General features: G+C 38.5%; 1 protein-coding gene across 1 annotated transcript in view; it reads left to right on the top strand.

Moving 5' to 3' along the window:
- LOC108719620 (synaptopodin-2-like) overlaps positions 1–17275 on the top strand; it is a 134050-nt gene that overhangs the window by 76485 nt on the left and 40290 nt on the right. The window contains exon 2 of the mRNA XM_018268735.2: positions 13296–13447. Coding sequence (XP_018124224.2) covers positions 13296–13447 — 152 coding nt within the window. The remainder of the gene's footprint in view (positions 1–13295; positions 13448–17275) is intronic.

Here is a 17275-nt window from a genome sequence, read left to right on the forward strand (position 1 = left end):
AATTGCTTTAGCTCCAACTATGTTGAATATCTGAGATAAAAACTACCATGCAGGGGAAAAAAACCCATAGCAGATTGCCAGACTTTTTTCCCTTTGCATTTAACCTTAAGGCTTTTATTCAAGTTATTGGATTCAAACTAAAAAACGATTAAAAGTGCTTTCATTTGAAGAAGTGGATTAGTCAGCCAGAGTTGAGTTAGAAGTGTTAGTGAGGAAAGTGGTAGCCCGGATATGTGTAATTTCGGTTAAGTGTCTGTCCCAATCCTTGCAGGTTACAAGAAAACTGTTGAGCATTTTATTATTCAAATATTAAAGACCAGTGCTCTTTCATCAAAGACGGACCCTTGCAGTTGGTATGGAGGGATAAGTGGTTCTTACAACAGACTGATGATCTATTGGCCGGCCAGACTGAATATTTATTATAGATTGCAGCAGTGCTCACACAGGTATCAGCCCCAGTGTACAAAATTTACAAGGTCTTCTCAAAGGGATTGCCTTCTACTGTGAGCCTTGAGTCCCTGTACTGGCAGATCACACTGGGATACCAACCCTACACTAGCACTAGTATATTTTTACCTTCTAAAGTGACTGAACATCACTACAGAGAATGAGGAACTTATTCATAATAAACAATACAAAATTTTTTGGATATGGCCCATGGCTTCTCAAAAAATACATGCATTTTACTTTTTCTCTTTCCTTCATATATGTGTTGTAATCGTATGCAACTGTCACATTCACTGAAAATGTACAGTTGCTTAGTTATGTGCTCATAATGGCCAAGTTCATGACTGGTGGACTTCCACTATCATTTGAAAAGCTATCAGTAACAGCTAGACAACAGACAAGGTACTCAAGGCATTTCACTTCTGGAAGCCCATGAACTTCAATGTTATAAACTACATGTACTGCCTCAGGGATCAGCAGTATGGCAACTGCCAGTCATTTAGAGCTACAATGTGCACATATCCAAATATATTATTTCTGATTCATTTCAGTGATATGTGAATGTTTTCTGTCTTCAAAACATCATACCAATCTAGCCATTCAACTTTTCCAAATGACAAAATTGCACCCTCCCTCTCTATTTCTGCTGTGTCTGTGATATATTAGAATACAGGCTTCTGTTCACTGGCTGCTGCTTGATGCTTCTTAGACAGACCAAAATAATTTATGATGTCAATAGGTATAGAGCTAATTAGAGAGCTTCAGTATGAATGCAGAAGGATTTACTGTACAGTGTCTAAAGAAAGTACAGGCAGTCCCCTGGTTACGTAGGAGATAGGGTAGGTTTGTTCTTAAAGGGATTCTGTCATGATTTTTATGATATCGTTTTTATTTCTAAATTACACTGTTTACACTGCAAATACACTCTACAATATAAAATTTAATTCCTGAACCAGCAAGTATTTTTTTAAGTTGTAATATTGGTGTGTAGGCAGCCATCTCAGGTTATTTTGTCTGGTCATGTGCTTACAGAACTTTAGTATGGAACTGCGTTCTGGCAGGCTGTTGTTTCTCCTACTCAATGTAACTGAATGTGTCGCAGTGAGACCTGGATTTTACTATTGAGTGCTGTTCTTAGCTCTACCAGGGAGCTGTTATCTTGTGTCAGGGAGCTGCTATCTGGTTACTTTCCCATTGTTCTGTTGATGGGCTGCTGGGGAGGAAAGGGAGGGGTGATATCACTCCAACTTGCAGTACAGCAGTAAAGAATGAATGAAGTTTATCAGAGCACAAGTCACATGACTGGGGCAGCTGGGAAACTGACAATATGTCTTCGGATGTAAGTAAATTTGCCCCTAAGTCTGCTAGAAAATCATGTAAACATTAAATAAACCCAACAGGCTGGTTTTGCTTCCAATAAGGATTAATTATATCTTAGTTTCGATCAAGTACAAGCTACTGTTTTATTATTACAAAGGAAAGGAAATAATTTTTTAAACATTGGAATATTTGGATAAAATGGCGTCTATGGGAGATGGCTTTTCAGTGATTCAGAATGTTCTGGATAACGGGTTTCCGGATAACAGATCCCATACCTGTACCAGGTCCGGACTGAGAATTAGAATAGGCCCTGGCATTTCAGGTACACAGAGGCCCAATCAGCTCACATATAGGCCCAAACAGCCTCCCCCAGCCCACTAAATACTGACTTTCTATGGGACCTTATAGCAGCCCCTCTGGCATTTGCCAGAACCCACAGATTGCCAGTCCGGGCCTGACCTGTACTATACAGAATAATAATATGTGAATGTTACTGGTCATCTTTGTGGGAGTTGTTTCTGTTGGATCATGTAGATGTACATTATAAATGATTCATGTTTAATAATAACCACATACGTCTTGAGGGGACAGGCCATGTATCAGACTTTCTATAAATATCTGTAACTATGTACATGCAGTGGAAAATAATGCTCTTTAACTCACAAAGTACTTGCTTTTCAATAATAAGTAGTGACACTTTCCCTTGGAAAACAACAGTATACTTATATTTTTATTTTCTTTATATTCAGACAGTGTTTCCTTTTGAAAACACAGACTTTCTTCAATTAGTTGAGCTCTTCCAGAGATTCCTAATTCTTCATTTGCTGCAATCGGATAGGCCGGTGTTGTCTACACTGCCATTTCTTGGTACGGTGGTGACATTACCTCATGCCTATTTTGAGGCTCCTCTCCTGGATGTCTCACAGAAATGAACAGAAGCAAGTTTGTGGCATCATTACGAGTAAGATTGAGGATGTTCATGAAACTTAAACCTACCACAGATTCCCGATGGAAAAAAATACATTCTTTGTATTTATTTAGCCTTCCTTTGGAGTCTAGAAAAGCAGTAATGATAAACAGGCCTCAATGCATTATTTTGTTTTACATTACAGAGCAAAGCTATGCCTATAACTAGTCAACTTAGAACTTAGTATAACCAGCTGTATTCTTGAACATATTCATTTTGCTAAAAAAAAGATATTATATAAAATACTAAAGAAAGATACTCCTCTAGATGTAATACCATTCTAACATATTTACCTCCATGCTGTTTGCACATCAAAAAATGAACATGGAATGCATCAAATCCACTATTTTCTCGAAAACAGAGTGCTACTATTAGAAATAATTGTAATTATTTCCCATTTTAAAATTATTACTAGTATATTTTAGCATTGGGAAACAATTATAAATATTTTAAGTAATTATTATTATTATATTACTGTATTAAAGGGGTGCTTCACTTTTAAAGGAGGAGGAAAGGCTAAAGTTAAGTAAACTTTATCAGAAAGGTCTATATAAATATACCAGTAAACCCTCAAAGTAATGCTGCTCTGAGTCCTCTGTTAAAAGAAACACAAGTATTTATTCTTCTGTATTGGACTTCCTGTTTTCAGCATAAACCTCCAGGGCTAGGGCTTAAGCATGCTCAGTTTGCTCCTCTCTCTCTCTCCCTCCCTTTCCCCCCTCCCTGCTGTAATCTGAGCCCAGAGTTATGAGTGAGCAGGGAGACTGAGGCAGGAAGTGATATCATGCCAAGCTAATATGGCAGCTGCTATCCTAAACAAACAGAGAGCGTTTCTAGTATCATGTAAATATTAAATAAACCCAGTAGGCTGGTTTTGCTTCCAATAAGGATTAATAATATCTTAGTACAAGGTACTGTTTTATTATTACAGAGAAAAGGAAATAACCTTTAAAAATGTTGATTATTTGGATAAAATTAAGTTTATGGGAGACGGCCTTTCTGTAATTCTGAGCTTTCTGGATAACAGGTTTCTAGATAATGGATCCCTTACCTGTAGTAATAATCAGATATCATGTAAAACGAGTTACTCTTCTGAGAAGCCTCAATCTCCATGCCAATACTTCATGCTATTAAGTCCCATATTATGAGCTAATGCTGCATGCCAATCAGTCACATTGTTGTGATCCAATATTAATAACCTTCTAAGGTCTTTGTAACATTTACACAACAGGCACGCTAGGCTACATATTTCTTAGGAAACCAATTAAACAGTTTGTATGTTTTTTTTTTTTTAAATTTAGAAGGATACTATAATTATCAAAGGAAACCCATATACACTAGGGGGTATATTTATCAAAGAGTGAGGTTAATAGTGAAGTTCCGCCAATAAAGTGAAATTCCGCCACTCTCCATTAATTTCTATGGGATTTTTATAGGCGTATTTATCAAAGGGTGAACTTTCACTTCACCCATTGATAAATACGCCTTTCAAAATCCCATAGAAATGAATTGAGAGCTGCGGAATTTCACTCTAGTGGCGGAACTTCACTCTTTGATAAATTTACCCCATGGTGAGAACACACAAGCTCTTTACCATTAGATATTTCAGTCTCTTTGCCTTTATGTTGTAAATCATAGGTAAGATTTTTATAAGGTCATAATTTACAGTAAGTTCTATAGTGCCTAATGCTCCCCCTACTATAGTTTATAGAGCTGTGGTCATATAAGTCACAAGTAGTGATGGGCAAATTTGTCCCGTTTCGCGGAAAATTAGCAAATTTGCAGCGAAATTCGCAAAACGGTGAAAATTTTGCCGCCTGCGTCAATTTTGCCGCTGGTGTTAAAGCCAATGGGCATTCGAATAATATTGACGCACGACTGTTTTGATGCAAGCAACTTTTCCAACATGCATTCAAAATCGCTTCAGTTTTGCAAATTTATTCGCCGGCAGCGAAACATGGAAATTCGCTGTGAATTTGCGCCTGTCTAATTTATTCGCCCATCACTAGTCACAAGGCTACAGGCCGCTGAACTCTGATGTTACTTCTAAAAATGGCAGAAGTATATTATTCGTTAAAGTGAACAAATTGGTTTCTAGAAAATGTACACAGTACTGTATAAATAGTTAATCCCATCTTGTTTGCATAACTATGCTGCTGTAAAACCTCATTTACACATTTACAGCACAGGCATGTACATATATTATAAATATACAATATAGTGCCTTCAAGCTGATATTCATATGCTGGGAATCCTGAGAAGGATACTCTATTTCACACATAACATTTAAATTTTCATGGAAAGCTCTCTTGGATATTATAGTGGAAATAAATGCTTCAGTTGCCATTACTCTTACTTGCCCTCTTATTGAACATACCACAGAAAAGGATGAACAGTGCACATACATGGATGCAATCACAGTACTAAGAGGTGCAAAGCACACATAATTATCGTATTCCGGTTTCCCAAATTAGCACAGCAATACAGTACCAAATGCCCCAACTATTTTCTCTTGACTCCAGTGTTTTAGGGCCATCTGTGTTTATTCATATCATGGCAGAAGGGAGGTGATAATCTGTTAGGCACTCCTGAATCCCTTGTATTTAACACTTGACATGTGCATGTCTTTTTGAACATGGATGTCTATTAATGACGCAGCCATGGAGCTTTCATAGTGACAGCGAAGTCACACTAGTAGCAATTATTTTGACTTACTGCCACAAGAGGTAATGACTTCAGTCATTTAATACTTTGTAACATGCACTGCATTCCTCTGGCCACTTTATACTCACTATATTTATTAACTGATAGTCTTTAAGTTATATTTATTAACTTTTACCCCCTTTGCGGTTCACACTTGCCCTATACTACAGCGCGGTTAAAGTTTATTTTTTATGGGCAGGAGTCAAAGTAGTTAAATATGTACATTTATATTTCTAAAAATTCTGTGTTTGTTCATGGAAAAATAAACACAGTTACATTTTTACAGGATCGCTTTTAGGGAACTAAGCCAGAATCCAGCTCTGCATCAGCTCATTAATTTTTTTGTGCTTAATTTTCTATTTCTACACCCCTTAGAGCCAGAAGAATCTGACTACTTGAAGGTCACTTTTTTATTGTATTCACATACTGTATTCTGCTTTTAAGAACTTTCTGTTTATAGGGGAAGTAAAGTCTAACATAGAATAAGGCTAGAAATGCTGTATTTTGTATACTAAACATAAACATGAACGTACTGCACCACAAGCCTAATCAAACAAATGATTTATGCTTTCAAAGTTGGCCACAGGGGGTCACCATTTTGTTACTTTGTTAAACATCTTTGCAAGACCAAGATTCTGCACATGCTCAGTGTGGTCTGGGCTGCTTAGGGATCATCATAAATTATCAAAACAGCACAAGTCGAATAATATCTGGCTTAATCCGATACAGCAAGACTGATTAATAATCAGAATATGCAGACTGCACTGGGTCCTGTGTTGTCATGTACCGTATATACCCGAGTTTTTCAGCATCCAAAATGTGCTGAAAAAGTCTACCTCGGCTTATACTCGAGTCAGTGGGCAGCAGCTGAGATTGCAGTCACTTTTAATCATTCCTATACCAACAGTTTGCTTGGGGAGAGACTGCAATATCACATAGCGCCCTCTGTTAGTTATATGAAAGAATAACAGTGCGCCCTCTGTTGGTTATATGAAAGAATAACAGTGACTGCAATATCACACAGCGCCGTCTGTTGGTTATATGAAAGAATAACAGTGCGCCCTCTGTTGGTTATATGAAAGATTAACAGTGACTGCAATATCACACAGCGCCCTCTGTTGGTTATATGAAGGATTAACAGTGATGGCAAAATCACACAGCGCCCTCTGTTGGTTATACGAAAGATTAACAGTGATGGCAATATCAAACAGCACCCTCTGCACATGGTTGTTGGACAGTGGGACAATGCACACAGTAATCCGTTTGGCAATTCTCTGTCACCAGGGCCGCCATCAGGGGGGGACTGGGGGGACAAGCGTACCGGGCCCGGGCATGAAGGAGGGCCCGGCAGCGCTGCATTTTTTGAAGATCCGGGCCCCCCTTACGAGCTCCCGAGCCGTACGTCCTCCCTCTGCGTTGCCGAATGCGGAAGTGCCGAAAAGCCAAAGCCGATGCGCCGAAAAGACCCGAAGTCACGAAAAAAGCCGAAGTCCCGAAGCGCTGAAAAGACCCGAAGTCACGAAGCGCCGAAAAGACCCGAAGTCATGAAAAAAGCCGAAGCCCAAGTCCTGAAGCGGCGCAAAGACCCGAAGTCACGAAAGGAGGCGAAGTTTTATTTTTTTTGGGGCCCCAATTTATCGGATTATACTTGGGTCGGCTTATACTCGAGTATATACGGTAATCTAATGTGGATTTTTGTATTGTTTAATACAAACGTTCTCCAACTCTGCAGAACCATTGGCTGCAGCTAATTATTCCACCAAATAGAATCCCAGTTTATCTGTTTAAATCTGGCTGCATGATCTTTGTTCCTGCAGCTGGAGTTGGAAACAGTAAATGGGATGTAAAGGCAAAAATAAAATCCAATACAGTCAGGGACTGCTCTACAGGGAAACAAACAAAGCTGCTTGAGTTCTGCAATGGCTGGGAAGTAAGGCGGGGGCTACCCCTGCTGTTCATAAGTGTGATTGTTTCCCTGCAGAGCAGTTAGGGACCGTCTGACAATTCCTATCCACAGCAGTAAATGAAGGGAGAATTTCACTGCGTACAGTCAGGTAAAAAAAAACCTGATACACATTTTTTAATTAAAGTATAATGAAGATAGGTTTATTTTTAATTAAATAAAGTTAAAATTGGATTTTCTTTTTTTTTGCCTTTACATGCACTTTAAGTTACTCATATTTTCCTACATATACAAAACAAGCTATGGGAAGCAGGTAACTAAAGGTAGCCATGAACTGGCAGATTAAAGCTGCCAATAACGGCCCTTTAGACTGATTCGGCAACTTATTTGCCCATGTGTGGGGGATTCCGACGGGTCTCAGGCCAAAAATCAGCCTTATATCGATCGGGCAGGTTTGATTTTCCCTGTGTCGGTCCTACGACCCGTCAGCGCCCATTTCCTTTGTTATAATCGGATTGTTTGGCCCTAGGGCCAAACAGTTGGATTAGCCCAATATCGCCCTGCTTTTGGAGAGCATATTGGGTTAAAATCCGCTCTTTGGCAACCTCCCAAATGAGCGGAACTTATCGTGTATGGCCACCTTAAGTTTTTTCAGTAATAACAAATGAAACTCTTTTACATGCCATACTTCATAGAATCTATAGCAGTGACACTGACGTAACAGCGTGGAAAATTCTGTTTGCAGGTTCCCTATGGGAAAACATATTTCCTTGTAATGGATGGTCAATGTGATACATAAAGGAAATTGTTACTGATTTCTTCTCTTTATTTCCACACACATTCATGCCAAATCGTTAGCGTAAAAAGCAGATAGATGATTTTACAGAGTGTGCACTGCAATAAATGTCACAGCTGTTTAAAGTATTAAAATAAAAGAAGCGGTAATACATATTTTACCATATAAAACACTGGAAAGGGGCCTCACTAAAATTTGTGAATAAGTGGAATGCTATCTTCACATGTTAAATGTCCTGCAAATTATTGATTTTATTCCTGCTAGGGAAAGTCAATATTTTGCACTTTATCAAAACACAGAGGTGTTCTGGCAGGAATTGCAGATATACAGCCGGCTCAGAATCAGGACTTCTTTATTAAGGAGTACAAAATGTAAAAATTGGTCAAATTCATCATGTTTTGGAACCCCTAGCAGTGATAGAGTTCCCCAGCAGGAGCCAGAGCGGTCACACAATGGTGTTCACTCTAGTCTCGCACTCTTACCCTTCCCGGCGGGCGGCCTCTGCCCCTCATAGGGATGGCCTCTCTCTCCTCGTCGCTGGAGAAGTCTGGGGTGCCGCTGTTTTGGGAGATCTTTCTTGATAACCGATTTTTGTATAATAGATCCTAAAACATTCAGAAAACCGAACAGAAATCAAGCCATTTGCATCCCTGATGAAGTGCCCAGCTTTATGGCATGAAACGCGTTAGAATCATACTCCCTCCGATGTAATCTTCACAAGAGTTTGAATAGAGCCGCAAATTTGATGTTATAAAAAAAAGTAATTGCTTGTACCTCAGTAGGATTGCCACCTGTCTGGTTTTGACCTGGACAGCCCAGTTTTTTGAAGGGCTGCTGGGTCAAATGTGCCTGCTCGGCACATTAGGGCATTATTCTGTGTAATTGACGCTGCAAATGGCCAATCGCTAATAGCCACATCATAACCCCGCCTCCTGGTGGCACACCCACCCCCACAACATCACAGTCCCACCCCCTCGACATCACAGTCCCACCCCCTCGACATCACAGTCCCACCCCACAATGTCACTATCTCACCCCCAGTCCAGAGTTTAACTGGAAGAAACATATGCACATAAGTTTAAATACCATGTATGTGTAATTCATCAGTAGCCTATGATTAAGTGTTGTGAGAACACGAAACGCGTAAGGCTGTGATCCACGCTCGTACCTCAATAAAAATACCTGTTTTTTACTACTACTGCCTGGAGGACTGATCTTTGAGTGCCTACCCTACAAAACAATACAGTGATGTTAACTGAAAGAAAGGTGGCAACCCTATATCTCAGGCACAAACTTTTACACAGAGATTAGTAGCAAATAAATATATTGCATGCAAAGTTGTGCAAGTTGTGCATCTGCATGTCCTATAGTTGTGTGCAACAGCTATAGGCACAACACATTAACCCTCATATGCAATAAAAAGCACAGGTTCAGTAACTTTAACAATACGTGGGTACAATGTAGTTTTTATTTTTTTTTTCACAAACGGGTTATTTTTTTGTAGGCGTACCTTGTGGTTTGTAGTGCACCTTTTACATATGGTATAAGTGTCCTGCATCAATAATGATGTTGAAAAGAATTGTTTTGTAAACTTGCCAGTATTGCATTAATATTATCACAAGATTCTGGCAGCTTTATGAACTATTATTCAGATATAAGTCTTCACTACTTGACAGAACATAGATAAATATGATATGCGTCTTCTTTTGGCTGGAAATGTTTTGACAAAATCAGTTTGGGGGAAAAAGGAGGAAATAAATGTGCCAATTCATGAACATAAAATGATGAACTGATGGAGAAATGCCAGAAATCCCCAGTTTGACCTTTGATTAAAAAGTCCCTAAGACTTGAATTTAATGGGGATGTTGAACATGAAGTTAACCTTTAGTATGATGTAGAGAGTTATATTCTGAGACAATTTGCAACTGGTTTTCATTTTTTATTATTTGTGGTTTTTGAGTTATTTAGCTTTTTATTCAGCAGCTCTGCAACCAAATTACCCTAGCAACCATGCATTGATTTCAATAAGAGACTAGAATATGAATAGAAAATAGAAATATCAATAAATGTGTAGGCTTACAGTGCATTTGTTTTTTAGATGGGGTCAGTGATGAGAAAAGTTGCTTAGGACTGGTCATACTAAAAGTTAACTTAAAGGTAAACCACCTCTTTAAAAACAGGGTGTTTTTTCAACTTGGACTAGATAACACAAAAAACACAAAAATGTATTGTCGTAATGCTATTTTGTCCTGGGAAAGGTACCTTTGGGTAACTTCAGCAGGGCATGGACAATATAAATTCTTTAATTTCCTTGAATAGATAAAAAAAGACCCTGACATGTATTGTTGCTACTTGCAAAGTAACTGAAATACAAAGCTAGAGAAGAATTCAGTAGAAAATTCAGCCACTCAACAACAGTGCCGTATTCACTGTATACCAAGCCAGCTACCTCAAACGATTTCATTTACATATATTATATTATTATTATTATTTATTAGTGGGGTAATTTTTTTCCTAACTGTAGTTTGGAGCTGGGCAACACCAATAAGTCCCCTGCCTTACTGAAATCAAGCACAGTTAAACCATGTATGTGCCAGATAAAAGCTCTTTTTCCTTTTATAATCAATAGAGCTTTAGTATAACGAAGGTCTCTTTCTCAATGCCTCTGTATGTTTGTTCAACACCAACTGTATTGTTTATATGTACATGAAATTGTATCCATGGTTTGTGCTTTCCTGCCATCATTATTGCTATTGCTATTCTTTTATAATGACATGAAGAAATTGATAGAACACTTAGACCTTTTAAAATGTGTCTTGAACGAACAGCTATACCAATATGGGCTTCTAAAGAACTATGCTGTTGACATTCCAGATGATGGAGAATAAACTTAGCATACCATTCCATATTTGTAAATGGTTGGATAGTTTGCTATTGCAGTAATAAAATATTGGCACCATCTCTTCTAGCTTGCATATTAAGCAAAAAAGTGAACAGTCTTCCAGTATGTGTCCTTAAATATAGTTTAATAGTTGTTACTATAACAGATATATATATATTGTGACATGCCACTGGCCTGCACATGCACTTTTATGGGGGAATTAGCGTTTGGTAGGCAGGTAGCGTAGGATTTTTGAGCTTAGAGACAGGGACACCAAGGCTTCAGACAAAAAACAGGTTTATTAAGCACTGGACATTCCAACGAAAAGGCAACAGAAAAATGTTCAGGTTACAGTTCAACTTCACTGTAGAACATGCAGGGTACAGTTCAGTAAATACACTGCAAAACATTCAGGGTTTTCCCCCCTCTGGCCGCTCACCATCAAGGGAAACTCTCACCCTCTTGCACCTTGAAGTATTTGGGCTTCACACTCAGCCCTGCTGGCTTCCCCTCCTGGGATTCAGACTCACCAGCCTCTGCCAGTTCTTTTCTCTTTCTTTCCCCACAAGGGATTTAGGCTCCAACCTCTGGAACTCTCTTGCTGGCAGGAAAGACCCTTCTGCCCAGCTCTGTCTCTCACAGCCCCTCACTTCCCTGGAGAGCCCTGAGTTGTGCTCACACAGCCCTTTTACATTGTCAGGTAGATCCTCTCTCAGCTGCCACTTAATTACCTGGCTGATAGGGAATATTAACCCTACCTGAGCCAAGTATTCCTTTGCAGCACATACAATGCAGATTAAATGTCTTTTGCTCTAAGACAGTGGTGTTTCCCAAACACTCTGTCACAATATATATATATATATATATATATATATATACACATATACAGGTATAGGATCCCTTATCCGGAAACCCAATATCCAGAAAGCTCCGAATTACAGAATGGCTGTCTCCCATAGACTCCATTTTATCTAAATAATCCAAATTTTTAAAAATGATTTCCTTTTTCTTAATAATAATAAAACAGTAGCTTGTATTTGATCCCAACTAAGATATAATTAATCCTTATTGGAAGCAAAACCAGCCTATTGGGTTTATTTAATGTTAAAATTAATTTCTAGTAGACTTAAGGCATGAAGACCCAAATTACGGAAAGATCCGTTATCCGGAAAACCCCAGGTCCCGAGCATTCTGGATAACAGGTCCCATACCTGTATATAAAATAAATATATGTAGAGAGAGAGTTATAGATAGATGGAAAGATACTGTAAATAGATAGATAAAAAGATAGATAGATAGATAGAAAAAGATAGATAGATGATAGATAGATAGATAGAGACAGATAGAAAGATAGATATAGAGATATAGATCAAAAGATAGATAGATAGATAGATAGATAGATAGATAGATGATAGATAGATGGATAAATAGATAGATAGATAGATAGATAGATGATAGATGATAGATCACATCCGGCCTGAGTTTCCCTGCTCACTCATAGCTCTGGGCTCAGATTACAGTAGGGAGGGGGAGAGGAGCAAACTGAGCATGCTCAAGCCCTAGCCCTGGAGGTTTAAGATGAAAACAGGAAGTCTGATACAGAAGCCCATGTGTACACAATAGAAGGAAAGAAATGCTGTATTTCTTTTGACAGAGGACTCAGATCAGTGTTACTTTGAGGGTTTACTGGTGTATTTTATGTAGACCTTTCTTATAAAGCTTACTTAATTTTAGCCTTTCCTTATCCTTTAAATTTGTTTTATATATAACTTGCTTAGCCCGCCACAAGAATATGTATATGAGCCAGAAACCTAATTTCATTACACATCAACTAAACCATTATCAAATATAAGCTATTTTCTTATGTCTGATACCATCATATCATGTTAAAATCCTTTGGGCCCAAAATTAATTGAGAGCCAGAACTGCCATGCTTTTAGATGCATTTTTGGTGTTTATCTATTAAATACATTAAAAAAATGTACAAAAAAGGTCAGTTTCTGTCTATACATTAAGATTAGCTTAGAAAGTTTATAAAAACGACACTGTTACCTAAGACTATTTCTAAAAAGATCCTGGGGTGCATAATCTATTTCAGCCAAAGTTTCTACTCACTAATCTTTCTTATTAAATTACGGGATACAATAGAATTCAACCAAAAACAGACTATACAGTACAGATATCAACCAAATCACTTGTACCCATGTGTGAATGCTAAACCTGCCTTTCCTGTTCTGAGTACTGCACTGTTAAAGTTACTTTTTATTTTTTGTTTCAGGTTAAAAGCCCAAGCAAGGCTTCCACTGCTGGTTTATGTGAGGGAGATGAAGTTGCTTCCATTAATGGAACCCCTTGTGCTGATATACCCTACTCTGAGGTTGTGGCTCTTATAGAGAAATCAGTGGATACACTCCAGCTGCTTGTCAAAAGGTAAAAAAAAACAAAGAAACTTTAGTTAACAAAATCAAAATGCTATATGCAGAAGCATATGCACTATATGCAATGTTTATATATATATAATATAATATTATATATATATAATATATAATATAATATAATATAATATATATATAATATTATTATATATATATATATATATACATGGGCTGCAGGGGAACACCTAGTGGAGATAGGGTAAAATTCCCTCCCAGTCAGGTAATTAGGGGTCAGCTGAAAGTAGAGCTGCCTGTAAAGATTAAATGGGTGTGCTCCAATATGCAAGAGGTAGTGGGATCTCTTCCACTATGTGCAGGGAGATAAGTTATTATAATGGTATAATCAGAGACAGGGTGCTTGGCTTCACACAGCATCCAAAACATAACAGTATCTCTCACATATGAGAATGTGGTCAGTGGCGTAACTAGATATTACAATTTTTTTTTATTTCTTACTACTTTATTTTTCAGACCCCAAAATGTCTAGAGGTTGAATTGTTTTACCAAAATTAATTGAACAGCCACAGGGTCTGCTTCCTTTGTAGTGACGCCACTGAATATAGACTTCCTGACTACCCCAAGGCCTCTCCCAGACTCTGGACCACCACATGGTTAACACCCTCTTACTCACAGTTCAGGTATAACTTCTCTCTATCAGCCAGGCCACACAGTCTACTTCCAAGTCAAATTCACTGCTGCACACTCTCCCAAAGACTGCCTTTCTCTAGGCCCATTGGCACTCTCTCTCTCAAGTTCAGGTATCTCGTTGGTTGTCTGTCTCTAAATCGCAGACATTCTCTCTCAGGCTCCACAGGTCCCATGGCTCTCTCTCAGGTTTTCTCTCTAACACTGGGAACAGTCAGAACCCCCAGGTATTGGAGTACACCACGTTTACCTCAACAAGGCAGCTTCACTCTCAGCTGCCATATTAACCCTGGGAATATTAACCCTTCCTTCACTAGGCATTCCCCTGCAGCCCATATCATTCACCTTAAATGATCTCTTCTCTATATGTTTTTCCTAAACACATTGTCACAATATGTTCACAGAATCCATATGGAAATTGAATTGAATCTACGGGTTTTGTTTTTCTATTCCAAGAACTAGCGCTGCAAAATGAAGTCCATGTAAGCAGTTGCAGAACATCACACACTATATAGTGGGCATGTGGGGGACTGTTTGGGCCACTGTGTACTTGGAATGCCAGGGCCTATTTTGACTCCTAGTCCAGACCTGATACATTCCATTATGTTCTATGCAAAAAAAGTTAGTAATTATGAAATGGATGAGCCCCAATTCCTCTACACTCCAACATTGGGTTGAGTTAATAAATGTTACATTGCCTTACAACATACAACTCTCAGGAGCACCCGGGAAATTTTAAGAATATATGGGAACCATGGTTTGATGCCTCAAGTATCCCTTACCAGATGACTGAATTCTAAGTATAACTTTGTGTATACAAAAGGTGATAAAGGTGATAAAACCTATTTTTAAAAAATGGCATCAATGGAGATGGCCTTCCCATATTCGAGGCTTTCTGGATAACAGGTTTCCAGATAACATATCCCATACCTGGGATAGCTTAGTGGTAGTTATGCGTGTGCTTTACAGTATATATAAGTTGTGTATCATTACTGCAGCAGTTTTGGGAGATAAAGGGGCAGATTTATTAAGGTTTGAGTTCTGTTTTCCACAAAAAAATTGAGTTTACCCAGAACTTGCTTATTGGAGTTTTTTCCATTCAAGTTTCTTCTTAAAGTGGACCCAGACACACAAATCTGTATAATAAAAGTCCTTTTCAAATTAAACATGAAATCCAAATTCTTTTTTTTATTAAAGCATTCATAGCTGTTGTAAGCTCATTTAAAAATCTCAGCTGTCAATCAAACTCTGCTTGCCCCTCCTCTATGCCTTAGGGTTGGAGGTCGGGTAGCAATTACTTTCACTTTCCATTCAGCACTTCCTAGATGTCACTGCTCTCCACATATTCCCCAATTCTCTTCACCATTTAATTTTGTAGCCAGGGCATGGGATGGACTCAGGTCCCCCATTCTGGTGCACAAACAAGATTCTGAGATGATACAAGGCTTGTCTTAATAATAGTGTCCACAAAATGGCTCCTGCCTGCTTTAATTATGAATTCCCAGACTGACGGTAACAAGATAATGTATACAGTGTAATTTATACAGTAATTGATACATTGTAAATAAAGTTCATTTTGCTTGACTAACATGATAAAATAGTATTTGGAATAATTATTTTGGGTGACAGGTCCCCTTTAAATAAGAAACCATTCGAGTTGTGAGTTCATTCGAGGTCTAAAAAAGCATAAATTTAAAATTTGACTTTTGACAAATAACCCCCAAAGTGAAAATGCAACTCTCCTCACAGTTCTCTAGTATAGTAACATAGGTACTAATACAAACAGGTTAATTAATTTCTAATGAAACTGAGACTAGTGTTTGTGAATATAATAGGGGGTTTAAGCTGGCCATAGACGTGCAGACTTTGTCTGAGGATCACTTGTTTGTTGCGATCTTCTGACCTGCAACTAACCATTCAGATTAAATAAAGCAGTGAAAAGAACAAATCACATGATGTTCTGGCCAGTAATTCAAAGACAAGAATCATACGAACGTTATGTCCTACAAATAGTAGTGATAGTCACTCATGGAAATTGTCTGATAGGCAATAAATCTCAATGGTATGAAAAACGTCGGGACTCTCCACACACAGTCTGAAAATTGTACAAACCTTTGTTTCATAAGACTTTATCTTTGCATCTATGGACATCTTTAGACTGTAAGCTCTGCTGGGAACTGATGTGAATGTTGGCATGATGTCAGCATTTAAGTGAATAGTAATACGATTTCAGACTTGTAGAGCAGCCTTTTTAATGTATTTGTAGTTCAATATATGAACGGGACGTTACCTGAGGGTAATTATGAGTTGCCTGGGTTGTTGCCATAAATAGAAACTGTGTTTTTAATGTTTTCTTCTGGCAGCCCACACTGCAGCATGTATCCAAAAACTTTTACAGCCTTTTAAGGAGGAAAGAATTCACTCTGAATGTGCTTGTTTTTTTTTCTCTCTCCAAACAGTCGTACAAAAGCTAGAGAGGTTCCTATGTACTTCTGAGCTACTATCAGAGTCAGTACAAGTGTTTAAGAGTTATACAAGTTCCGAAATAAATAAAAGATTTACATTCACTTTTGATCAGATCCACTAATTTTGCCCACTGGTCAAAACAAGATAATAAGGGCTATTTGGCCAGAAGCTGGACAATATGTCATTGTTTGACATAATTCTGTTTATGGATACCTTAAAGCAAACCCTTTTTATTAAAAATCCCCTACCCTACATATACCCCCTCCCTGTTCCCCCCCAGCCTGGGTGTTACCCTGGGTAAATGCCTCTAACGTTTTACTTACCCCTCGTTGCAGATTCAGGGCATCGGAGTTCACGGGCGCCATCTTCTTCTCTTCGGTAATCTTTGGGTCTTCTTCTAGAAATTTCCGTGGCTTTCGTCGCATGCGCAGTTGTTTGGGACCGGAAGATTGTGCCAACTGTGCATGCACCAATACACTTCGCTCTTACCGAAGATTACAAAAGAGAAGAAGATGGCGCCCATAAACTCTGATGCCCTGAATCTACACCGAGGGGTAAGTAAAGAGTTAGGGTCATTTACCCAGGGTAACACCTAGGCTGGGGGGAGCCAGGAGGGGGGGTCTATGTAGGGTAGGGGGGCAGGGTATTTTAATAAAAAAGGGGTTGGTTCTCCTTTAAGGCCTTTTAGTATGTTATAGACTTGCCAATTCTA

This window comes from Xenopus laevis, chromosome 1L, assembly GCF_017654675.1.
Source record: "Xenopus laevis strain J_2021 chromosome 1L, Xenopus_laevis_v10.1, whole genome shotgun sequence".
In the NCBI taxonomy this organism is placed as follows: domain Eukaryota; kingdom Metazoa; phylum Chordata; class Amphibia; order Anura; family Pipidae; genus Xenopus; species Xenopus laevis.